The sequence below is a fragment of the Mesoplodon mirus genome (assembly GCF_964341445.2).
Source record: "Mesoplodon mirus genome assembly, chromosome: 8".
NCBI classification, from domain to species: domain Eukaryota; kingdom Metazoa; phylum Chordata; class Mammalia; order Artiodactyla; family Ziphiidae; genus Mesoplodon; species Mesoplodon mirus.
The window spans coordinates 26693805-26720231 of record NC_138984.1 but is presented as its reverse complement, the minus strand read 5'-3'; the positions used below and the strand labels follow the sequence as shown (position 1 = coordinate 26720231).

Here is a 26427-nt window from a genome sequence, read left to right as displayed (position 1 = left end):
CCATAACCTGCACTGTCCAATATAGTAGCCACTAGTCTGTATGGCTATTGAGCACTTGAAATGTGACTAGTGAAGATGTGGCTCTGAATAATCTAAAAAATTTTAAACTAATTAACATCTAAATTTAAATAGTCATGTTTGGTTAGTGGCTACCATATTTGATAGCATGTAAGTAGCACCGTGCTTGGCACATAATATGTGACCAATAATACTTAATAGACTGTGTTCAGGAATTTGACAGGAAAATGTGTCGTTCTGAGAGAATGCTTATCAAATACTTGAGAAGACTGAGAAATCAAAATGGGAATAGGAAAAAAGAAACTAAATTCACTAGGAGAAATAATGGATTTGAGAGACAAGACAAAGTAGGTACCATAGAGAAAGTGAATTGATTAGGAAGACCTGTAGCTTCAGAAATCCAAACTAACACTTCTATAAAAAAGCCAGAGAAGTAGCTACTAAATGTACCATCTTGCTTCTTCTGTAAACTCAGAATATGAGTTAATTAAATTAAGAAGATTGAAGGATAGAATGAACAAAATGCAGTAGGTTTAATTCAACTGCATTCCATTAACAGAATTTCAATGAAAATGTTTTATTTATTATTAGATCTCTGGCAACACACTGTTATATTTAATTTCATTGTACTGACTATCAAACTGTTATAATTGAATTTTATCATATTGACTATTGCTTGAAACAGCTTGGCCACAGCTGTATGGTTAGAGACGCTTTTATAGTAGTATTTAATTCTTCTGTACCTCGACCCTTTGCAAATTATTTTGTGTACATTTTGAATTCTAGTTATAAACTGATTTCAATAACTTCTTTGTCTTTTCTATAAAGTAAAAAAACTCTAGGGTTACAGTTTCCTTCATTCATGTAATAAATATTTATTGAATGCCGTCTGTGAGCCAGACAGTGTGCTAAGCTTTGGGAATGATCTGGTAAATGAGCCAAATGTATTCTTTGCCCTCATGGAACTTGAATCTAGCAGGAAAAATGTCTGACTGCTGAATAAAAGCTAACAAACATTAAAAATATCAGGAGATGATACATGCTAAACAGTATGATTCCAGCTATGCCCCTAGCTCCTGTAAAAGAGTCAGTTAAGAACCCAGGAAGATCTGTGTATGTTAGGGCAAACTAAGAAGGCTTTGAGGATGAGCCCTGGCTTTAGCTGACCTATGAAGCTGGGAGCTGGAGAGGAGATGAGTGGGTGACAGGAATGTCAAAGGCATTACAGGTGAGGGAAATAACGTGAATGGTGTCTACACTGTGGAAATGAGCATGGGGAAAGTGAGGAGACAAATCTGGCTTCAGTGGAAAATAATCATAAAATCACAGAACTATCTTCTCAACACAGACAGATATGTAACATTAGTAAATAGAGACAGTTTATGGAGAGGATACCCAGTCTGATGCCATGCTGGGATGAACAGATGAAGAAATTCTCAAAGCCCATAAAGACCTGGAACACAGGTCAGACACTGGAGAAGGGGCTACGGATTTGGGAATCATCAACTAGTTATGTAGGATAACTAGTCATTATGAGCCAATGACAGTGACTAAATTTAGGAAGGGAGAGAAAGTAGCCAGATGTAAGCAGGTAACAGAGGATAGAGCCTTGGAGAAAAAAAAAAAAACAGTAAATTGTTGTTGTAATAAAGTAGGGTGAGAAGCAACTTATTGCCAGAGAAAAATATCTTTTTAAAGAATGGAACATCAAAAGACTGAGAAAATGAAAATTAAGAAAGACTCCTGGATTTAAGAGGTTCTGATTATTTTTGAAAGAGCAAATTCATTAGGACACTTGGTGCAGAAGTCACTTTTCAGGAATTAAGAAGAGAAGAGGGTGCATAGGGTGTGAAAGTAGGAAACCACACGTTTGAGAAAGTCAGTGTTGCAAATAGTAGACTTCCTAGAGGCTAGACCATTTAGTTGGTTATTCGTGTATTTTTAAAAGGCAGGAGACCTAAGTATGTTGAAGTTGGAAAATAAGGAGCCTGTGGTGATTTTGAAAGTGAATAGTTCACTGCTTCTTATTGTGTTTGGTCTAAACTTGAATCCTCTTTTTCATTAAATTCTAGTGAGTCCATTACAGAAGAAACCCTGAAAAAGGCAAAGGAGATTGGGTTCTCAGACAAGCAGATTTCAAAATGCCTCGGGCTGACTGAGGCCCAGACAAGGGAGCTGAGGTTAAAGAAAAACATTCATCCTTGGGTTAAACAGGTAAAGGAGAAAAGGAGTTTTTCTTTCTTCCCAGGATTTCTTGGGTGAAATGTAGGCACCAATTCATAGGGCCATTTTCAGTAAAAAGGGGTGGAATTCGAAAGTGATTTTACTTTTTCAATTGATGCCCATGATGTCACTTATTTTATTCAGCACAGGATTGATTTATGCTTTAAAGGGGAAAGGATGAAGGGACACTGGGATATAAAGGGAAGAGTGAGTACCTGATTTTCTTGGCCTAAATGAAAAAAAAAAATCAAAGTGACCTCTCCTCTGCTTTTTGACCCACGTGCTAATATATCTGTAGTAAGAGAAATCCTTAGCATAATAGCAGGACTTGAAATGCCCTAGTGTAGTGACTGACCCTCTTGAAAAGAATAGTCATCTCTTTTGGCACTGACTGTTTACAGGGTAATACTTTATTTTAAGTGCCCCATCATTATGGTTCATTTAGTATTCATTGTGTTAGTGCTGGGCATAATGAGCTCATCTACTGTTCATGACAATCACAAAAGAATTTTCATTGGTGTACTGTTGTGATCTTTTTTGAGCCTTCAGTAGAAGAGATGCTTTGGCTTAAAGTACCACCAGCTGGTTTTTGTCCTTTAAAATCATTGGCTTTTCCCCATGTGCTCACGGGGCACACACATAACCTTAGGTCTCAGGCTTGATGCTGAATATTTTCTACTCAGCAATTATTATCTTTCTTCCTTCTCACTTGCCTTACAGTAGTTTGCCCTGTCGGCCCCAAATTCTTGCTCACTAAGCTGAGCTCCTGGCCCTTGAGAGCTGAATTGATTTACTCTTTCCAAATATGTTCAATGAGATCTTGTCCCCTTCCCTTCTTCCTCATGCTTTGTGGTATTTATGTCATCCCATTGCTCAGTGCCATAGGTAACTTAAATCCTATGCATTAATTTGCAAACCAAAGACATCCTTATATATAGGTCATTTTGCTTTGATTTTAGATTTTATTTGCAGTTGCTTTAGACAGCTGGTTGGGTAAGTTTTCCTGATAACCAGTTGACTATATGACCACCTTGTTGTGTTTCTGAGAGGTACTATGTAATGGTCTGTTGCTCTGGAGTGCATATTGTCATTCATTGCCCAAGTGATAGCTAAATTGTATCATTGTTTTTTCTCCCCTCTCACTTTTAGAATTAGAAAGCAATTGGATTGTACATACCTTTTTCTTGTCTTTATATTTGATAGTAATGGACGTTAAAGGAATATGAATGCAGAACAAAAAAAAAAGTCCACAGCATTCTTGAAAAAAAATTATAAAAAGGGGGGTAAAAATCCCTATGTATGTAAGTATTTATTTATTTTATCTTGCAGATTGATACACTGGCTGCAGAATACCCATCAGTAACAAACTACCTCTATGTTACCTACAATGGTCAGGTAGGAACTGCCAAACTTCTATAATGCAGAAAACTCTAGATTTAGTAAATGGTCCACATGGGGGAATCTACGTTTTGTGTGTCTTTAGTTATCTAGTAACAAACAATGACATCATGTGAGTTGAATGTGATGATGTGCTTCCGTACTCAGTCTTTTAAGAACTGCCCTAAGATGATGAAATCAAACAAGTGAAGAGATAAAGACAGTGGTTACATGATCATACAATTATGCTGTTTTCTCATGACTAGCTAATTAAAAATATTGAATAATTTTGTTATGAATAAGTAGGGCTTGTATAACACGTTGTACTTACGGATTCCCAAAGACTAATAGAGGATGCATATCAGCAAGAGGAAGAATGGGAAAGACACACTCAAAGACAGGACACAGTTTAAATAGAGGGACGAATAATGTAATAATTTCCACATCTTACTTTTTTTTCCCTCAGGAGCATGATATCAATTTTGATGACCATGGAATGATGGTACTGGGCTGTGGTCCATATCACATTGGTAAAGTGATAACTTATATTTACATAGGCCTTTTCAGTTTCATCCATGTTAATTCCATTATTCTAAGAACTATGTAAACTAAATGCTGTCATAATAAAAATTTTACAAATTAGGAAACAGAGGTTCAGAGACATGTAGCCCAACTTATACAGCTATTAAGTGGTAGAAGTATGTGGGTCTCAACCACAGATTCCATCTTCTTTCATTTTATCATGTCATCCCTTTATCATTTTCATCCTCATGAACTAAATTCAGCCTCTTACTGGGGTTGGGGAATGAATTACACGTTGACTTTTTCTCTTCCCACATAGTTTTTCACAAAGAGCTATATTTGCTCAAGAACTTTATACATCAGCCAGTAATTATATATGTAGACCCAGTGTCTGACCTAACATATGACTTGTGTTGACATTAGATGCAAAGAGCTCTTCTCTTTGGGGCACAGGAAGAGTATTACATAATTTAATTAAAACATTCTCACCAGAAATTGTTCTATTTCTCCCAGTCACTTAAAACTGAATATTTAATAGTGAATCAAGATCTATTACAGTTACAAAGTATATATTTAAATAGACAATGATGTTTCTTAATAAGTATATCTAACATTTTGTCTCTGCAAGGTGTTCTAATATGGAAATGATGAAATATATGATTTAAATGTATGTAGTCTTGTTTTGTTACTTTAAGCATAGTTTATTATAGTTTTTACAATTAACTAATTGCTTCAGGATATGGTAGTTTGCCAATTTTTGGCCAGATCTTAAGGTAGGTCAAAAGTGTTTATACCTCTGCCACTTCAGTTATCTTATGGCTAAATGGTCTGGACGCCTTCACCAGGATCTACCCTTTTCTTCTCGAAACCTTTTTTCACCTAATTATGCAACAATTCTACATTACTTTAGGGCCTGGGAAAGATTAGCTGAGCTGATAATCAAGTACATACTTAATTGATAGTGAGATTTAACATGCTACTGTATTTGGACAACTTATTATTCTGATAAGAATTTTTAGGAGACAAAGTCCTAATGCAAAGATTAGTACAAATCCCAGAACTTTCAATTCTATGGCATCCCAGTAGAGGTGATATTTTGAGGCATTTAGGCCATTATTATACTTCAAATTACTTCCTAGAAGGTCACTCACTCTGCATGGGGTGGCCTTGCCAAGCTTAAAAGGATATGCTTGGAAAGGCCAGGGCTTTCCAATCAATCAAGATATGTCAGAGCTGCAAGGCACCTCAGGGATCATTGGGTTTGGCCCTCAGACAACAGGGTAAGTGGAAGGACTGAAATAAGAACTCAAGTATTTTAATCTCTAACTTAACTACTTTTGTGTACTGAGGTCAATATGTTCACTTTGAGTTTCTTTTCAGTAAATGAGTTTTTTAAAATTATTATTACAGTTATCTCCCATTAACTTTCAGATTCTGAATGCTTTGAATATGGAGATTACCTCTTGCAGAACTTAGCATACAAAACAAGCCAACCTGTCATTGTTTAATTAGTCCCTGTTTTTACTACTAATAATATAGTGTGCATAATAGATCTCACATTTATATTTTGGAGTTTTAAAAATTGAATCGAAAGGGTATTAGCTCCCTTAGCCTGGACTGATTGGCAATATATTTCTGCTTCTCTTTGTGTGGTAACTTCAGGCTTCTCTTCCCCCCTTTCACCAATCTCATGGTCTCTGCAGGCAGCAGCGTGGAATTTGATTGGTGTGCTGTCTCCAGTATCCGCACGCTGCGTCAACTTGGCAAGAAGACAGTGGTGGTGAACTGTAACCCTGAGACCGTGAGCACAGACTTTGATGAGTGTGACAAACTGTACTTTGAAGAATTGTCTTTGGAGAGAATCCTAGACATCTACCATCAGGAGGTAAAAAAAAAAAGAGAAAAATATATGCAGTGCATACTTTATATATGTGTATTCATGTACGTAGATTTACATTGTAATTCCCCTTAAGAGAAAGAGCTGCCGGTGTCTTCCATTGTCTAATTTCATAGTGAAACTAAAAAAAATCACCTAGCCTTAGATTCTTGAGGCCCTGGCACAGAGTAATTATTTTTCATATAAAATTCACTTTTTCTTTCTAAGCATTCTAGCTCTACTGAAAATTCTTCTTGGTAACATGTGCCCGATACATATTAATTAGCACAAGACAGCCCCAACAAATATTCTGCAAAATGATTTAATTAGTCATGTAGACATATGATAAGCAGCCTCTCTCTAGTTCACGTGCTGTTGCAGTTTAATGATGACCAGTTCTCAGAGGAGACAGTCATTCACAGAGGACTGGTTAATTCTTTATGCTATCAGATGAAGCCAGTAGTCTTCAATTTAAAATCAATGAGTTCATTCTGAATGATTTTGGTACCTTTATAGCTTGCTCTTAAGTAGCTCTTCCATCTCTACTCCAGTATTATTGAGTGTATCTTCACTGTGGATTTATATGATCCCAGGTTACTGTGAGTCTGTAGAACAAGTTAGCTTACAATTAAAAAATACCTACTTGAAAATTTTAGAGTGATGTCCAATAGTTGTGCCTTTTGATGTTATTGTAATTCATTTCCTACTACGGAGAATCATCCCTATGTACAAAATATGGTCACTTAAGGAAAAAAAATTCTAACTTGGAGCCACAGGACTTAAATTCTTGACTTGAAAATTCATTTTTTTTTTTTGCCAGTTATATAAATTCTCTGGGCTTCATCTTTTTTTTGTTGTTGTTTATGAATCATATGAGTGTTTAAATGTTCTACATGCAGGTACTGTGAAGGCAACGTGAGATTTGTAGTTGAGATCACATTGTCAAGTATAAAGTATTGTGCTAGAACAATGTGATGATTTTATTATTGTGAAGAAAAATATAGACAAATTTAAGATTGATGTACCATCATGTTTTCCTATCAATATTTAGGCCTGGCCTACTAATATTGTAATATAATGAAACTAAACCATTAGGTAGAATATACACAATTTTTAGTTCTCTCTCTGACATGATTTTTCTAATGATTTTTTAATTCATTTTAGACACATAAGTGGGGATCAAAACAAGTACATTCTGCAAATATTTCTTGAATACCTTTTAAAAATCAGATTCAGCAGGATAGAGAGCTATAAAACCACATCCCTACCTTTAAGACATTAAAATAAAACTGGAATCCATGACGAAATATGTGAAAAGCTACATAATTGTTTTAAAAACGTTAACAAGCATTACAAGCAATAACAGCAGGCATTTTACACATAATTAATTATTTCCCCATGAAATGGTTTAAGGAAAGATGAAAAACTTCTACAACTGCCTTTGGATGCAGTTACATATGGATGATAATGAGGTCCTTTTATTATAACTGAATTCAGTATGATAGACATAAATAAATTGGCCCTTATTTGAAGCTAATTGGTTTTTATAGTGCTACTATATATAATAAGGTAATTGTAAATGTTATGTTGAAGAACATAAGAACAATATGCCATTGATGTATCCTTTAAGCTACCCCACAAGAAATGTTATGTATCATATGCACATATCATACACATATGTACATATACTTGTGTATGTGTTTCCTTGTATAAGGTTGTTGTGTGTCTCCTCACAGCAGGCTTTACAAGCATTGTCTCTCATACCGGGTGTGCCTCAACCTTCAGAAGGCTGCCCTTATTCGACCTCGGATGCCCCTAGAGTTCTGAAGGCACTGAGGCATTCAGCTGTAAATTTGTGGAAAATTGGAAGCACATCTAAACTTATTTAAAAGCACACATTTGAGTCACTTAGAAGGGCAATAGGCTTTCCCAAGGATATGTAGCTACATGGGATGATAGAAAGTATGATAGGTCCCTTGGTCCAGGTCTCTTGGTCTAGTTCAGGACCAAGCCTGTTTCCATGGAATCAAAGAAGCACCTCTAAAGAAAACATTAAGGGGAAGTCAGAAAAGTGACATGGCCTGTGAGTAAAGCAGGCTGCTTTGGAGGGAGGTCTTGATCATAAGTTGAGTGAGAGGAGATACTAGAAATGCCAAAATCTCCTTCCCACTTGTTCTTTTTTTTTTTTTAAGAGAAAATGTTATAGTGATATATCCCTTTGGCTGCAGACATTTTTTTTTAAACTTTATAAAGAGTAACCCTTTAAACTGAAGTCATTAATCCCTTATGATTGTGCTCATGAGTTCTGCTCCCTGAGAAGAGATTTGCATTTTTATCTTTTATGTTTTGGTGTGTGAGTGTGGTACATATATACAATGGAATATTACTCAGCCATAAAAAGGAATGAAATTGGGTCATTTGTAGAGACATGGATGCATCTAGAGACTGTCATACAGAGTGAAGTAAGTCAGAAAGAGAAAAACAAATATCATATATTAACGCATATATGTGGAACCTAGAAAAATGGTACAGATGCACCGGTTTGCAGCCAGAAGTTGAGACACAGATGTAGAGAACAAACGTGTGGACACCAAGGGGGGAAAGCTGCAGGGGGTGGGGGTGGGGGTGTGATGAATTGGGCGATTGGGATTGACTTGTATACACTGATGTGTATAAAATGGATGACTAATAAGAGCCTGCTGTATAAAAAAATAAATAAAATAAAATTCAAATATTCAAAACAACAACAAAAAAAATACCAGGCAACATATTTGATACCTTATGATGTCCCTGTCTGATTTGAGTCCTGATTATACAATTTTTCTTGCTTTTATGATGTATAATTTACTGGATCATACCCCATAGATATGTACTCTGCTTAATGATTTAATTCTCCTATTTTTAACACCTAATACCATATGTATATGTAGACAATGGTACCTCTGTGCTACAACTTGAGTTAAGTGAATGAAAGATCAACAGACATTAATTAGTGACAGGCAAAACCCATCAGGTAATGCATCACTCTAAACCAGGATTGGGGTTCATTCCTAGCATTTGGTTTAATTGTAATTAAATATAAGCTTAAGATTCTGTCTGAAATGTTAAAAATGTTTTACTAAAATGCATATTACTAAAAAATAATGCATGATCAACCTCACTGACAGAATATAAATAGTGGAGGCTTGTAAATTAGAGATAATACATTAAATTACAAAAATCAAGGCTATTTTTTGATGCAGTAAATGCTATTTCTGTTAGTAAGGCAAGTTTTCTTACATTGTATTCTGTCAATAATACAGCATTTAATTTGTTTATAAAAGTAAGGACTGACCAAAGAGATTAGTGTCTAAGGGAAATTGAGATGTTCTAAAATAAATTTGAAGAATTTTCTTTTCATTCCTCACTGCTAAAAATAAATTTCAGGTTAAAGATTATTTCAGAAAGGTTTTTGTGCAGTGATACCTTAGCTTTGTGATATCAGGTTTAAAAAACTAAGAAACTAAGCTGGGTAAAAATACTACAAACAAATCTAGGTAACATCGATAGAACTTTGGGACACTAATGGAATTACTTTAGGCCTGAAGTATTTGGAAATTTGGGAAACAAATCTGAATTTTAGAATATTTTATTTCAGAAAGTTACTTGAAACTATTTGTGTGATTGTATCAATATGTATGATAATAATTTATCTGTGTGGGATACCAGATTCTCTTCCCTAAGTCCCTACAAGTTCTGTGCTTGGAGTTGGGGCCAATTTAAGATAAAATTCTTCCACAAAACTCTCATCTATTAACTTCATGCCATAAATGTTCTCTTCTACTGAATTCTCTTTGCTGTACAGGCAAAACCTGCACAAACCATCACACCATTACTCTAAAACATTCCTGTGGATGTGATTTGTCTTCCAAATGATGGTCTTTATTTCTGGAGGTCAATGATGGGAACAGGGTTTTGCAGTGAATGTTTTTCTATCTACCACTTTCCAAAAAGAGTGTTTTAGAAATTGCTCTTCTACTAACTTCTAACGTTCACTAACTTTGAAGCCAGCCAGAAAAACAGGGTTAGCTTCAGATTCAAAGATTTGGTATATTAGGTAAGCATAACTGCTTTACAATATGTAGAATTGAGTTCAAGTAAGTCTGTATTTGCTAGATAAGAAAAATGGGCAAGTCATTTCACCTTCACCAAGCCTCAGTTTATTTAACTGCAAAATGGGGATAGTAATAACTGCCTCAAAGTGATAACCATGACCATGAAAGTCAAAACATCGTCTAGGGTATATAGTAATGTACTTAATAAATAGTAGCAGTGCATATTATTATTGTTTTTAAATTTGTTGATTTATTGAAAAATAAAAATCAATTCCATAGAGTTATTTTTGAAAATATTGATATATTTATTACTTAGAGCCTTTTTATTCAACTGTAAGTACCTATTTAGTCCAATTGACTCTGATATTTGCTAACTGGCTACTTCTCCCTTAATTTTAGAATTTATTTTGAAGTCTTTCACATAGAGACTTTTCTATATATTTAATTGAGGAATTAGTTTCTAGGCTTCTAAAATATTAATGCTGCTAATAAACTAAAAATAATAAGCAAATAAAAATACTATAGTTAAGAGAATAATAGTTATTAAAGGTTTTGCAAAAAAAGGATATCGAACATAAAAAATGACGATAGAAGCAGTTTAAGTGTACTTATAAATATGCAGAAATGTGGACTGTTGTTTTCCATAATGTTTACAATGAATTTAAGCACTCAATTGCAGGGTGTTTGCTTAGGCAGTACGTAATTTCTCTTATCAGAGAGAAATGAGCTTCATCCCTCTAAAAAATATTTCAGAATAATTTCAAATAATGCCAAAATACATTTGGCACATATGTATTACTTCAGCAACTTTCATTAGTAGGTCATTAAAGCAAACACAAAGTACGCCCAGATCAATGGCCTATCAGATATTGTAATATTTTCTAATATAAATAATAATGTCTTATTTATAACTTATAGTAACACCTTTAATGTTTATTATCTTATTTGATCTACATACATAGGAACCTTATGAAGTAGGCAGGTATTATCCTAATTTTACAGACAAGAAGATTGAACCTCAGGGAGAGTTTCACAGAGGGAACCAAGAAGAGGAGGGACTTAAGTCCAAACCCAATTCCCCACCATCCCTCTTTGGCTCACCCTCACCACTAGTCTCAAGAAAATTTGAGATTTGGTGGGCTTTTAAGAAAAAAATCTTGGAGTTTTCACTGCTCATAGGAGATTAACGATTCAGGGACTGCTTATAAGGCAAATAGTAAGGAAATAGGAATTAAAATGAGTTCTGGGTACTGTAGACAGGTACCAAGCAGCAATAAAGGAGACAGGATGTCACAATGAGAGGTAGGATTTAGACTGGACTTTAGGGATGGTTAGAAAATTGATAGGGGAAAGGAGAAGGGAGAAAGGAAACAGGCAGGGAAAGATTACGTGGAGGTGAGAAAACTTGCTGGTGGGAATGCACGAAGGTGGGGACAGTGAGTAGGTAGTTTTCCTGGGGCTGACAGGAGTGATCATAGATAAGATTGGAAAGTCTTGATGGCCCCAGTGGTAATGAGTTGACACTATATCCTTTAGGCAAAGGAAACCTTTGGAGAACTCTGAGTATAGGAGTAACTTGGTGAAGCAGTCTTTTGAATGATTAATCTGAATGTGAAGTGCTGGGGTGGAGAGGAACAGCAGAGGGGAATGTTAAAAGGAGAGATCTGTATCCATTTAAGAAATTACAACAGTAGTTCAAGAATTAGTTGATTATAATGTAAAATACAGGATGGAAATGTTCATTGACTTGATTTTCTTTTAATTGCCACACATGCAAATGTCACATGTTTACATGCAGTGGTATGGAAGTCGTGCACAGTAATCGCGTGTAGTTTTATGGGAGTCTTACATGGTTATCATGTGTAGTTGTATGGGAGTCTTACAAAGATTTTAGCAGGTAAGTGCCTGGAAAGTCAGGACTAAATCCGTTTACCTCTTTGTGGCATAACAATATATCCATTGATGGGAATAATGAAAATATCACAGTCATGTTCATTCAGCATTCTCGGGAAGGAAACAGAGGCAGTATTAGCACAGTTGTTCATTATCCAGTGGCTGATATCAAGGACATATTTTTCAGGCATGTGGTGGCTGTATCATATCAGTCGGGGGCCAGATTCCAAACAACCTGGCAGTCCCCCTGTACAAGAACGGTGTCAAGATCATGGGCACGAGCCCTCTGCAGATCGACAGGGCTGAGGATCGCTCCATCTTCTCAGCTGTCTTGGATGAGCTGAAGGTGTCTCAAGCGCCATGGAAAGCTGTTAACACTTTGGTAAGGAGAGAAACACGAGTCTGTTTTTAATGTTCCATTTTGAAGAGTCATAACCTGAATGTTAACTACTGCAGGTGCTAACTGCAGGGCAGAGAGGATGCACTATGCTTAGTGAATTTACTTTAAAGTTGCTGAATTTCCATGATTGCAGTTATATGCTGGTTATAAATTGATAGGAGTATTCTCACTGATTCCAACAATGAAAAGAAGTTCAAACTATTTTTGAACTAGACTTGATATTTAGAATTAGAAACTAGAAATTTTATGTATTTTGGTGTCCAGTTTACATTTTAGTGGTGTCTTTTGAGAGAAAGGAGTTGGGTTACCACTTGTTCTAACGATACCATTCTGCATTTTTATTGAATATTTTAAACTATTCATGCATTTTGTTGTTGTTGTTTCTATTAATTAGAATGAGGCATTGGAATTTGCGAAGTCAGTGGGCTACCCCTGCTTGTTGAGACCTTCCTATGTTTTGAGGTAATATATTGTTTTCTAAAACTATTATTTAAAAGTCAGGAGACACAGAACTGCATTCTGTATGCTAACAGCACTAGGCTTTGATGCGTAGTAATTTGTAAATCCATCGACAATCCCCATACCAACACAGCCAGAGTGAAGACCTGTGCACAGTTCTTCAGCCTAATGCTTTTCCTTCAGGGAGTGACAACACAGTGTCTCCAATCCTACATCTTAGAAGCATGGCTTAGGGCATCTCCTTGCCAAATGGAGGAGGATAGCTTTACATTAGAGAAGAGGACAATTTAAAAAACCAAAGAGCAAAAACCAAACAAAACAAGCTTGGGATATCTCTCACCAGCATCTGTTCTCTGATACCCAGAAACAACAGCTTATCTTTGACTGTTGTCAGCACCTTCCGATGGTGCCTATGGTTTGAATTTTTTTTTTTTTGAGATCAGATTTTTTAAATGAATGAATTACAATGTTGGAGTACATGGACAGTGTCTTTTATAATAAACTTTGAAACTAAGTTCTGTCATCAAAGGAGAAGTCGTCAACTGTCACTCTCTTCAGATGTTACCACATGTAAAGAGCTGCTTCACTGAACAGGGGATAATAAGAGAAACATAATTTGTTGTGCACAATTTGAACGAGTAAATGGAATGTGAGATGGGATCCTTTAAAATAATGAAAAATTTCAAGTGACATGGGAAACTTTCCTTTTTATTTAAGTGGCATTTTGTGTAAACCACAGTCCAATACTACTGCTTCTCTGAGGTATTAATGTAAGTTAATTTAAACAACACAGGCATTTAAGGGGGGATCGCTCTGACTACTGTGCTCCCTCACATCATTGCAATCCATATCTTTCTTTTAGTTCTCTATACTGTGAATTATCAGCATCATTAGGACCTTAGCCTTCATGTCTTAAATAGGTGAAGAAATTGAAAGCTCTTCAAGCATAAAATTTGCAATATAGTAGAAAAGGTAAAGAAAAAGTTACTTTTAAAAGGAAGTGGAAAGTGATATTTTTCTTCCTTATTTCTTCCCTTCTGCTTAGTCTTCCTTCTTTCCTCCCCCCATCCCACTCCGAAAATGCCAAAATTCAGAGTAAATTGATTTCAGATAGTATTCTTTCTCAAGAATTTGAAAAGACACAGCTGAATACATTTCAGTCAGATACCGTACATTATATTTGCAAATGTTACTAAAAAATTGATTCTTTAGTAACCCAGCTGAGATAGTAGAATGACTTGCTTTGACAGCATACTTGTGGGTTAAGATCAGCTATGGGTAATGAACTCTGAAGACACAAGTTTAGAAAGCTAGATCCTGGGGTGAATCCTGTTACAGTATAAGTGTTACCTGGAACCAGAAGAGAGTTAAAACAATAAATCAGAAAGGCTGAACCTTGGGGATGTGCCATTGCTAAGAGCTACCATGGTTCCCTTTGGGCATTATCACATGTCTCACCCCCCCCCCCTCGTCCCCAACTTTGGGGATGTTTTACTTTGGTTGATTGTCCTGTTGATTACATAAAATCTCAATGTAGAAAGAGACACCTTCTTACTTAGCCTAGTCTGGAACTAGAGGCTGCCTGGAACTGTTCTGAGAAGCAATCAATTCTAGCATGCTTTACTTCTGAAGTGGTAAAAGAAACTGACCTCTTTTTTTCCCTCCTCCTTACCCAGTGGGTCTGCCATGAATGTGGTATTCTCCGAGGATGAGATGAAAAAATTCCTAGAGGAGGCCACTAGAGTCTCTCAGGTAGTGTCCTATTTCCTTCTGGTGACTCTCACCTTTTCTGTTAATTGCTACCTTGTTTTTATGTTGTTTTCCTTTGCACAGGATGTTGTTATGATGTTTTTCCTTTTTTCTTCTACCCATTATAGTCCTAAATATAGAAATGAGAAAACACATATGCATTTAATTATACTTGGATCCTTAGGGTTAGTGGAAGAAGAGGAAGACCAGTGAATATTTGATCAGAACAGTGATTTATACGATTTTAGTCTCCAAGAACAAGGCTGCATAAGCACAAACTTGTCTGTTAATGAGTTAGATGCTGGTCAAGTTATCCATGGGATTCCCAGCCTCAAGGGCAGCCCAACCATTGTCATCACGAACAAGTCAAGGCTTCCCTGATTTTTAATTCTCACACCTGGAGAGGCTTTCTTTGCCTTAGTCAATCCTGCAACTTCAATAGTAAATCCCCTCACTCACCTATTGATTTTTTTCATTTTGGTACATTCCATTTGTAAGTTAATAAAAATGTTTATAATTCTGTGTTCACTCAACCAGCTTTCTCCACTGCCCCAGCTTTTACTTTCTCCTTCAGCGTTACCTCAGTGTAATCCATTTAAGATTTACCCCGTGGGGTTATTGATCTGCAGACCTTGTACTGTAGAGGATAAAAGTAATGCTTTCTTTTTAAAAGCTTTCAAAAGCTAGATAGGGCTAAAAGGAAAAAAAAAAAAAAGGAGAGAGAGAGAGAAAACACAACTCATAGAGAAGAGTTTGATGTTAGGCAAGTGGAGTTGGGAGGGAGCCAGAGAGTGAAATCAGAGGCCTTTGAAAGAGGAATAAAGAGCACAGATTCTTCCTGCGCACATGAAGCTGGGCTTCGTTTCTGTGTGGCATTTGCTCCCCAAGGAAACTTGGTCAGTGAAAAGAGTGCATAAGGATAAAGAGTGAGAAGAGACAGAGTATAAAGAAGAAACCAAGTGGATTTTGAATTCACTTTTGTGTAAAAGATAACTGAGGAGGGACTCTCTCCAAAGGGCCAGTTTTCATTAACATGCTCTGGAGTGAGATACTGTCCTCTTCTCTATCTCACTCCCTGCAAGGGGTCCTGCCACACTCATCTTTTGAGAAACCAGCAGCCTGACCCAGCTGGTCTCATGTGAGTGATGAGGCAGGTGTTCTCTGTCTGGGACAGTGGATCTTATAGGGCCTCTACTTGGTAGAATATTTTTAAAATATTTTTTTCTGCTAGCAGGTGGATAGAATCCTTACAGGGCCAAAGTTTTATAATAGAGATGTCTTAATGGAGTACTTCTGGTTCAAGTCTCGCCATCAAACTACAGCAGAATCTGGGATTCTCAATTCAGTGAATCTAGAGTAAAACTAGCCCCCATTAATCATTGATCTATTTATGTATCCATTCATATTTAGCACCTGCTATATAATGACATTGTTCTCAGTATCAGGGGTTACATTCATGAAAAGACAGTCTCACAGAAGACTCTCTTTACTAGGGATGTCAGACATCAAATAATTATAATTAAATATGATGAGCATTGCAATAGAGAAAATACATGATATTGAAGGAGAGTGTAAAAGTATCGGGGTCCAGTCCCTGAAGAAGGGACTTTTAAATTGATTCCAAATGGTTGATTCAGAGTTAAAAGGTTTACATTGTGCGTGTGAGTAGGAAGAAAGAACAGCATATGTAAAGGCATGAAGCTGAGAAAGAGCATGAAGTTTCTAGAAACTGATAAAGCATTCACTTATATGGCTAGGATGCCAAACCTCGTGGGTAGTGTTGATTATAACGATGGTAGAAAAGCAGAAAGACAAGGAGCAGATAAAGAGAACCTTGTCAGTTATATACTGAGGTGGATTTTAGTCATATTTTCTGAATACTGAATCACTATGCTGTATACCTGAAACTAACACAATAGTGTAAATCAACTATACTTCAACTAAAACAAAAAGAGCAATAAAGTTAAAAAAAGAAGGATCACTCTTCTATAGTATACAGAGTAAAATCTGGGACAAGTCTGAATTCATGGAAGGAGGTTAGGGGGGTGTTGTGTAGCTCAGGGTAGAGATGACAGTGCCTTGGATCAGAGTAATGGTAGTAAAGATGGAGAGAAGTGCATGTGTTCTAGAAATATTGAGAATGTGTATTGAGGTTGTGAATGGATGGAGGTGGAGGGTGAGAGGGTAAGAGATGATTCTTGATTTTCTGCCTTAGCTGGATGGACAGTGGTACCATTTATTGAAACAAGGAACACTTAAGGGAGAAATTTTAGAGGGGGAAATCATATATGTAATATTTGACCTTTTGAATGTGAGATGCCTGTGAGAAGTCCAAGTAGAGATGTTCTGAAAGCAGAGGGTTATATAGAATTGGAATTGAAAATCAAGATCATGGCTGAAGACAGAGATGTAGATATAGATTTGGAAGTCAATAGCATATCATTGTAATTGAAGTTTTGAGATTGGAAGCAATCACCTGGGATAGTATAGAGGAAAAGGAACAGTTAAGACAGAGATGAAAGGAATATTGGCATTTAATGGCTGAGCAGGGAAGAAAGAACCACAAAGGAGCCTGAAAAAGAAGTATGAAAAGGTGATCATGGACACCTAAGGAAAGAAGTGCTTTAAGAGGGCCAACAATGTATAATGTTGCTGAAAGACTGAAATTTATTAAGAAATTTTCTTCCTCAACATATTAAGGGCTATTTCATAAATGTGTTCAATTGGCCAGGATGGAGGATGCTTTTGTTGCCCACCTCAGATCCCTTTACCTGTGGGAGCACCCATCCCCCAACTGCTGTGGTAGCTGATGACACCTCCCAGCTATACTTCTCAGGATAACTATTCTCAGTCAAATGGGAGCCTCTGTCAACCAGTAGGCAAGATCCCTCACCTTACCACCCCACGCTCAAAATGCTGGACAGTGACTGCCCTTTGCCTCAAGATGGGACTTACTCTGTGCTGCAACTCAGAGCTCCCTCTGTGGTAAGGCCAAATCCAGTCCCCACTGAGACCACGAACTTCCTAGTTCTTTCCTGCTGCCCCATTCTGCTTTTCTCACTCCCTCAATAAATCACTTGAACAAGAACCCCTGTCTTAGGCTTGGCTAGAGAGACTAAGACAGCTGTTAAACTTTATCTTTGTTTGCAGTTATATTGTTATTATAATATACGGAAAAATTCCCACGTAAGTCTCAACACAGCTCTACCAGGCCTGCCAACAGTAAACATCCAATATTTTAAAAAAGAGGAAACAGAGATGAAAAAAATTTTCCATGTCCGATAGGCCTTGGAAGAAAAGGAAGTGGGGAAAGTTTCTTCATTTAATAATAAATTTAAGAAGAGAGAAGCTTATTTATGGCTTGAGACATTGGTTATTTTGAATTTTTTTTACAAAATTCACTTCTATTTAAAATGTTCTATTAAAGGAGATAAGATATATTACATTTTTTTAACTTTTTATTTTATATTGGATATCGATTAACAATGTTGTGATAGTTTCAGGTGCACAGCAATGGGACTCAGCCATACATATGGATGTATCCATTCTCCCCCAAACTCCCCACCCATCCAGGCTGCCACATAACATTGAGCAGAGTTCCCTGTGCTATTCAGTAGGTCCTTTTTGGTTATCCATTTTAAATACAGCAGTGTGTACATGTGGATCCCAAACTCCCTGACTATCCCTTCCCCCAATCCTTCCCCCCTGGTAACCATAAGTTCGCTCTGTAAGTCTGTGAGTCTGTTTCTGTTTTGTAAAAAGGCTCATTTGTATCATTTCTTTTTAGATTCCACATGTAAGGGATATCATACAATATTCCTCTTTCTCTATCTGACTTACTTCAGTCAGTATGACAGTCTCAAGGTCCATCCATGTTGCTGCAAATGGCATTATTCCATTCTTTTTAATGGCTGAGTAATATTCTATTGTATAAACATACCACATCTCCTTTATCCATTCAGCTGTCAATAGACATTTAGGTTGCTTCCATGTCTTGGCTATTGTAAACAATGCTGCAGTGAACATTGGGGTGCGTGTATCCTTTTGGGCCATATTTTTCTCCAGATATATGCCCAGGAGTGGGATTGCAGGGTCATATGGTAGCTCTATTTTTAGTTTTTTAAGGAACCTCCATACTGTTCTCCATAGTGGCTGTACAAATTTACATTCCCACCAACAGTGTAAGAAGGTTCCTTTCTCTCCACACCCTCTGCAGTATTTATTGTTTATGGATTTTTTGATGATAGCCATTTTGACTGGTGTGAGGTGATATCTCATTGTAGTTTTGATTTGCATTTCTCTAATAATTAGCGATGTTGAACATCTTTCCATGTGCCTCTTGGCCATCTGTATGTCTTCTTTGGAGAAGTGTCTATTTAGGTCTTCTGCCCATTTTTTGATTGGGATGCTTCTTTTGATGATATTGAGCCTCATGAGCAGTGTGTAAATTTTGGAGACTAATCCCTTGTCAGTCACATCATTTGCAAATATTTTCTCCCAATCTGTAGGTTTTCTTTTCATTTTGTTTATGCTTTCCTTTGCTGTGCAAAAGCTTTTGAATTTAATTAGGTCCCATTTGTTTATTTTTGCTTGTATTTTAGATATATTATATTTAACACATATGCATAAGATGATAAACTCCAAGGTAGTGGCCAAAAGGAATTTGTGTTCAGAGCAAAAAGACATGTTCAGAGAAGCCTTCAGGGAGGAGGTAGCATTGAAGCTAGGCCTTGAAGGATGGGTTGAAATTTGAAAGATGAAGCTGAGGAGAGAAGGTGGAGTGCATTTTTGGAAGAGAGGCATGGAGACAGGTAAAGGCAGGGTCTGGTAAGAAAACAGCAAGTGGTGCCGGTTGCTGGTGCCTGGGGCAGGGGAGAAGAGATGCCTAAACCCTGGAGGCCTTCATTCAACCACTTCTTTTAGTCTGGAAAAGCACCTAGTGATCAAGTTGTGGAGGGCATTGCAGCACTGTCGTGAAGGAACTGAGTGTGGGAAGAACATCAAGAATAATAAAGGGTCTGAAACAGCTGAGAGAGGGAGAACATTTTAAGATTTATATAGAAAAATGTTTGATTTTGCAGTCACAAATGTCACACTTTAGAAGTGATTTAAAGCATGTCAATTCCATGTAAATAATTCCATCTTTGGCCTAATAAAACTGAAACAAAATGCTGCTCTCCTTCTAAGTTCATTCACAATTCGCATACAGAGAACTAACTGAGGACATTGTAGTGCTTAGAAAAGATAAGTGTATGAAGAGAGAAAAAACCTGAACCAATGCTGATATATAATTATAAATAAAATAGAGAGATATTTATAACTCTGGAGACAGAAAAGGAACCTCATTCTGCCCTCTCCTTAGCCTCCTCTTTTCTCTAACTCACCTAGAAGTCTATGTTTGAAATTTCAAAACTCATGTTCAATTCACTGAGAACTGAAAATTGGAGAAAGAGTTCCTCTTCCTCACTCTTAGCAGAGAATGACTGTGTTCTTACCAAACAAACTGGCTAATGAGTTTGTGTCGTATGTTGAGCATTTTTTTTTCAAGTATTGCCATGGTACTGACTTAAGGTACACGATTTACTTGACCCCATACATATAATTTCAGCTAAAGTTTCTGCCCTTCTGTTTTCCTCGGTGACAGGAACACCCAGTGGTGCTGACAAAATTTATTGAGGGGGCCCGGGAAGTGGAAATGGATGCTGTTGGCAGAGATGGAAGAGTAAGTGCTTTATGTCCCACCCCCCATTCCTGCCTTCCCATCAGAATTATTTTCTTGGCAATTTAGAAACGTAACTCAGATTAGAGTTCGTGATTTCTACACAACAGGTCTCTAAAAATAATGGACAAGCTGCTCAGTCAAAAAAAATTGTTCCATTTCACTGACAATTCAGTTGATGTGTCATGGGTATCATATCTTCTGCTTTTCATACTGTTAGAATTCCTCTTTGATGATATTAAAAATTATCGTCCTGTACTCGTTCTTTTTGAATAGATTTTCTCTCTCATTTTCTTTTGTCTTTGTGTTTCCTTTTTTGTTTCAATGGATATTAGAAAAACATCCAATACTTTTCTTTCTGAAGTTCCTAATTGAATCCCTAGTTTTTCTTCTCTCTTGATTTTTCTATCCTTCTCCTTTTTATTGGGTTAGTAAAAGCAAAACTAAACAGAGTAGGGTGGGTAAAGATAATAACATAAAATTGGCTTACCATATCACATCTTGTATCACTAATACAATGAATGCCTCCAACTTCAGGGAGAAATGAAAGTATAAGAATTCTTTCCTTTAGTTTTCAAGTTGTACTAATAAGGCATGTTAAAGCTTCTTCTGTTTCTTTGTTTTGGTCTTTTTTTTTTTTTTTTTTTTTTGGTCTTCCAGATTAACAGTTCAAAGCAAGGTTGTTTCAAAAAAATACTATATATATAGTAAGGATGACCTCTTGTCCTATAATCTAGACTTTAGACACACTTAGATATCATTTATTTCAACCCCTTACTCCGCAAGGATGAGAATTTTCTTCACAGCAACCCTGGAAAGTGGTCATTTGCTTTCTGTTTAACTGTTTTGGTTATACAGAGCATAAAAAGTTGTAAGATGACATATATATTTTTTTGTTTTTGCTTTTATTTCTTGGACATCTAATATATTCCTTCTCTTGAACTAAGATCTACTTCCCTAGAATTTTCATCCCTGACCTGCTGGTCTCCAGAGTTATGGAGCATATGTATTTGAGACTGAGGTATAAAATAAGAGGAATGTGATCATACCAATGTGGAAGTGGAGAATGTAAGACTGGCCTACAGACATTTATATTTTTTCAAATATTGTGCTGGTAAAGTAATGCTGGTCTGTTGGCCTGATTTGGTTCCATTTTGCTAGGACATGCTCTTGCCCTAAGATTCTCTTAGACCTTGACCATTGCTTATCATCCTGGACTCCTTCTTTTGGAAGTGTTCCAGGTTATTCACGTAACTTTTAAACAGTGACACTCAGAAATGGACCTAGTACTTCAGACATATAACTTTTTTTCAGAGTTCAGTGAGGTGTTGCCTCCCCATTTCCAGATAGTATAAAAAATTTGAGCGCTTACTCTGCACTAAATATCATGCCAGACACTGTTTATGTGTTCTCCTTTATCCTTACAAACATTCTGTGAGGCAGATACCATTGTTATTCCTATCTTATCAGAAACCAAGGCTAAGGAGATAAAGTATCTCACCCAGGTCACAGAACTCATAAGTGACAGCAGGAGTACTGGGACTCAAATATCACTCTACTTTAAATCATCTATAAATCTGATAAACAAATCTTCACTGTAACTTATTTAAGTCTTTTACAACCACCCAATTATTCTCCCCCACTCTCAGCTTTATCATTTTCCAAAGACACACATACTGTTAACATTCAGGTTATTGTGGTTGAGACCATAAACTTTGCAATCTGACAGATAAGTGTTCAGAATCCTGACTTGGTCACATAGCAGTCACATGTACTTGGGTTATTTATTCTTATATTGCCTTGGTTTTCTTACCTCTAAAAGAGGACAAGAATATTCTCCTCTTGCTTCCTTCCTGTCTCAAATTTCAGTTTAAAGATCTCTTGTAGGTGGCTGGTTAGCTCAGTTGGTTAGAGTGTGGTGCTGATAAAGGTCTCTTGATCTTTAGATCTTACATTTTCTTTCTGATCCACCTAAGTGATGACATTTACCTAAGCTAGATATTGACCTCTCCCATCTTTTCTTTTCCAGTGTTTAAAACTTAACCTGGAAGGAAAAGATAAAGCTATCTCCAGTGCCCCCCAAATGCTTTAGTTTCCTATCCATTTTTAAAAGTCATTATGAGTTGGCTTAGTTGCCTTCTTTTCCTGGTATTAATACCTATTCTAATCAATGGAAGAGGGAGGTAAGCTTTCACACACTCTCAGCTGCCCTCAGAGGTGATCTGTCACTGCACAGGGAGGCTTGGTGAGGCTACATTTGCAGCTCTTTCTACTCCTCTCATCAGAGACTTAGCAAAGAAACTGCTCAATGCTGGAGGCATCTGTTAGAATTAGGGGGATGGGTCAGGCAGTAGCCTCATTGAAGAAGAGCTGACACTTCTTTTGCAAATCTTCTTTTGGCCAGGTCATCTCCCATGCCATCTCTGAACACGTGGAAGATGCAGGTGTCCACTCAGGAGATGCTACTCTGATGCTGCCCACACAAACCATCAGCCAAGGAGCCATTGAAAAGGTCATCATTTATAAATAAAACTGGAAGGGGGAAAATGATTAAAAACATTTTTTTAATTGGGGCTGGATTGTGAAGGGTCTTTTTTTATTATGCATTTCCTTTTTTTGTTTATAAATTTATTTTATTTATTTATTATTTTTGGTTGTGTCGGGTCTTCATTGCTGTATGCAAGCTTTCTCTAGTTGCAGCAAGCAGGGGCTACTCTTTGTTTCAGTGCTTGGACTTCTCATTGTGGTGGCTTCTCTTGCTGCGGAGCACAGGCTCTAGGCGCGTGGGCTTTGGTAGTTGTGGCACATGGGCTCTAGAACGCAGGCTTTGTAGTTGTGCTGCACGGGCTTAGTTGCTCCGTGGCATGTGGGATCTTACTGGACCAGGGCTCAAACCCGTGTCCCCTGCAGGCGGATTCTTAACCACTGTGCCACCAGGGAAGCCCATTAAAAACATTTTTTTAACTAGGTAGCAGTAGGACATGCCCCAGGTAAAATTTAATTTTGAGGGGAACTGCCTCCTCTGAGTCTGCTAGGTATTTTAAAGATGACAATTTCCTTCACTGCCCTTCAGAGCCCATTTGGTTGTATGCTAGTGCAGTGGTTCTCTAACTGTATGCATCATAACCACCTGGGGGACTTGTTAAAATACAGGTCACAGGACTCTATCCCCAGTTTCTAAATCTGTAGTTCTGAGCAGGCCCCCAGAATTTGTATTTTTATCGAGTCCCCATGTGATGCTATTGCTGCTGGTCTGGGGACCACATTTGGATAACTACTGCTGCAGATGAGTCTAATGTTTGGGCCACTTACAGGTGAGCAGCATCTAAAGCAATGTTTCTCCGTTAGAAGCAGGTATGCAGCAGTCACGGGAGAACTTTCTAGAACCTATGCTTTCACTGTCTGCCCTTACACTCACCTCAAACAGTACTTTATGATATGTCTCTTTCAAACCCTCTTTTGGAACCACTGCTTTAAAGACCTTTCCAGTAATGATGACTCTGCCTCAGTACTCAATATGCATGCTAGGTGTTGTCTTTGAGGCTGTCATCTTTTTCTTTTTTTTTTTTAATCAGTCAACACATGTTTATTTGCGTACATTTTTTTAACAACTTTATTGGAGTATAATTGCTTTACATTGTTGTGTTAGTCTCTGCTGTATAACAAAGTGAATCAGCTGTACGTATACATATATCACCATATCACCTCCCTCTGGCATCTCCCTCCCACCCTCCCTATCCCACCCCTCTAGATGGTCACAAAGCACCAAACTGATCTCCCTGTGCTATGCAGCTACTTCTCACTAGCTGTCTATTTTATATTTGGTAGTGTGTATCTCACTTCGTCTCAGCTTACCCTACTCTCTCCCCGTGTCCTCAAGTCCATTCTCTACATCTGCGTCTTTATTCCTGTCTGGCCCCTAGATTCTTCAAGAACTTTTTTTTTTTATATTCCATATATATGTATTTGCATACAGTATTTGTTTTTCTCTTTCTGACTTACTTCACTCTGTATTAAAGACTGTAGGTACATCCACCTCACTACAAATAACTCAATTTCATTTCTTTTAATAGCTGAGTAATATTCCGTTGTATATATGTGCCACATATTCCTTATACATTCATCTGTCGATGGACACTTAGGTTGCTTCCATGTCCTAGCTATTGTAAATAGAGCTGCAATGAACGTTGTGGTACATGACCCTTTTTGAACTATGGTTTTCTCAGAGTATATGCCCAGTAGTGGGATTTCTCGGTCATATGGTAGTTCCATTTTTAGTTTTTTAAGGAACCTACATACTGTTCTCCATAGTGGCTGTGTCAATTTACATTCCTACCAACAGTGCAAGAGGGTTCCCTTTTCTCCACACCCTGTCGAGCATTTATTATTTGTAGATTTTTGATGATGGCCATTCTGACTGGTGTGAGGTGATACCTCATTGTAGTTTTGATTTGCGTTTCTCTAATGATTAGTGATGTTGAGCATCCTTTCATGTGTTTGTTGGCCATCTGTATGTCTTCTTTGGAGAAATGTCTATTTAGGTCTTCTGCCCATTCTTGGATTGGGTTGTTTGTTTTTTTAATATTGAGCTACATGAACTGCTTGTATATTTTGGAGATTAATCCTTTGTCAGTTGCTTTGTTTGCAAATATTTTCTCCCATTCTGAGGGTTGTCTTTTTATCTTTTTTATGGTTTCCTTGGCTGTACAAGAGCTATTAAGTTTCATTAGGTCCCACTTGTTTATTATTTTTTTTTAATTTCCATTTCTCTAGAAGGTGGGTCAAAAAGGATCTTGCTGTGGTTTATGTCATAGAGTGTTCTGACTATGTTTTCCTCTAAGAGTGTATAGTGTCTGTCCTTACATTTAGGTCTTTAATCCATTTTGAGCTTATTTTTGTGTATGGTGTTAGGGAGTGTTCTAATTTCATTCTTTTACATGTAGCTGTCCAGTTTTCCCAGCACCACTTATTGAAGAGGCTGTCTTTTCTCCATTGTATATTCTTTGCTCCTTTATCAAAGATACGCTGACCATAGGTGTGTGGGTTTATATCTGGGCTTTCTTTCCTGTCTAATTGATCTGTATTTCTGTTTTTGTGCCAGTACCATACTATCTTGATTACTGGAGCTTTGTAGTCTAATCTGAAGCCAGGGAGCCTGATTCCTCCAGTACCGTGTTTCTTTTTCAAGATTGCTTTGGCTATTTGGGGTCTTTTGTGCTTCCATACAAATTGTGAAATTTTTGTCCTAGTTCTGTGAAAAATGCCATTGGTAGTTTGATAGGGATTGCATTGGATCTGTAGATTGCTTTGGGTAGTATAGTCATTTTCAAAATGTTGATTCTTCCAATCCAAGAACATGGTATATCTCTCCATCTGTTTGTATCATCTTTAATTTCTTTCCTCAGTCTCATAATTTTCTGCATACAGGTGTTTTGTCTCCTTAGGTAGGTTTATTCCTAGGTATTTTATTCTTTTTGTTGCAATGCTAAATGGGAGTGTTTCCTTAATTTCTCCTTCACATTTTTCATCATGTATAGGAATGCAAGAGATTTCTGTGCATTAATTTTGGATCCTGCTACTTTACCAAATTCATTGATTAGCTCTAGTAGTTTTCTGGTAGCAGCTTTAGGATTCTCTACGTATAGTATAATGTCATTTGCAAGCAGTGACAGTTTTACTTCTACTTTTCTGATTTGGATTCCTTTTATTTCTTTTTCCTCTCTGATTGCTATGGTTAAAACTTCTAAAACTATGTTGAATAAAAGCGGTGAGAGTGGGCAACCTTGTCTTGTTCCTGATCTTAGAGGAAATGGTTTCAGTTTTTCACCATTGAGAATGATGTTGGCTGTGGGTTTGTCATACATGGCCTTTATTTTGTTGAGGGAGGTTTACTCTATACCTACTTTCTGGGGAGTTTTTATCATAAATGGGTGTTGAATTTTGTCAAAAGTTCTTTCTGCATCTATTGAGATTATCATATGGTTTTTCTCCTTCAGTTTTTTAATATGGTGTATCACATTGCTTGATTTGCATATATTGAAGAATCCTTGCATTCCTTGGCTAAACCCCACTTGATCATGATGTATGATCCTTTTAA

The 26427-nt window shown here is 37.0% G+C and overlaps 1 protein-coding gene across 1 annotated transcript in view; it reads left to right on the top strand.

The window, feature by feature from the left end:
- CPS1 (carbamoyl-phosphate synthase 1) overlaps positions 1–26427 on the top strand; it is a 135250-nt gene that overhangs the window by 82328 nt on the left and 26495 nt on the right. Inside the window, exons 22-30 of the mRNA XM_082630484.1 lie at positions 2091–2232; positions 3571–3636; positions 4085–4148; positions 5844–6025; positions 12191–12385; positions 12798–12865; positions 14539–14614; positions 20256–20333; positions 22735–22842. Of these exons, the coding sequence (XP_082486610.1) occupies positions 2091–2232; positions 3571–3636; positions 4085–4148; positions 5844–6025; positions 12191–12385; positions 12798–12865; positions 14539–14614; positions 20256–20333; positions 22735–22842 (979 nt within the window). The remainder of the gene's footprint in view (positions 1–2090; positions 2233–3570; positions 3637–4084; positions 4149–5843; positions 6026–12190; positions 12386–12797; positions 12866–14538; positions 14615–20255; positions 20334–22734; positions 22843–26427) is intronic.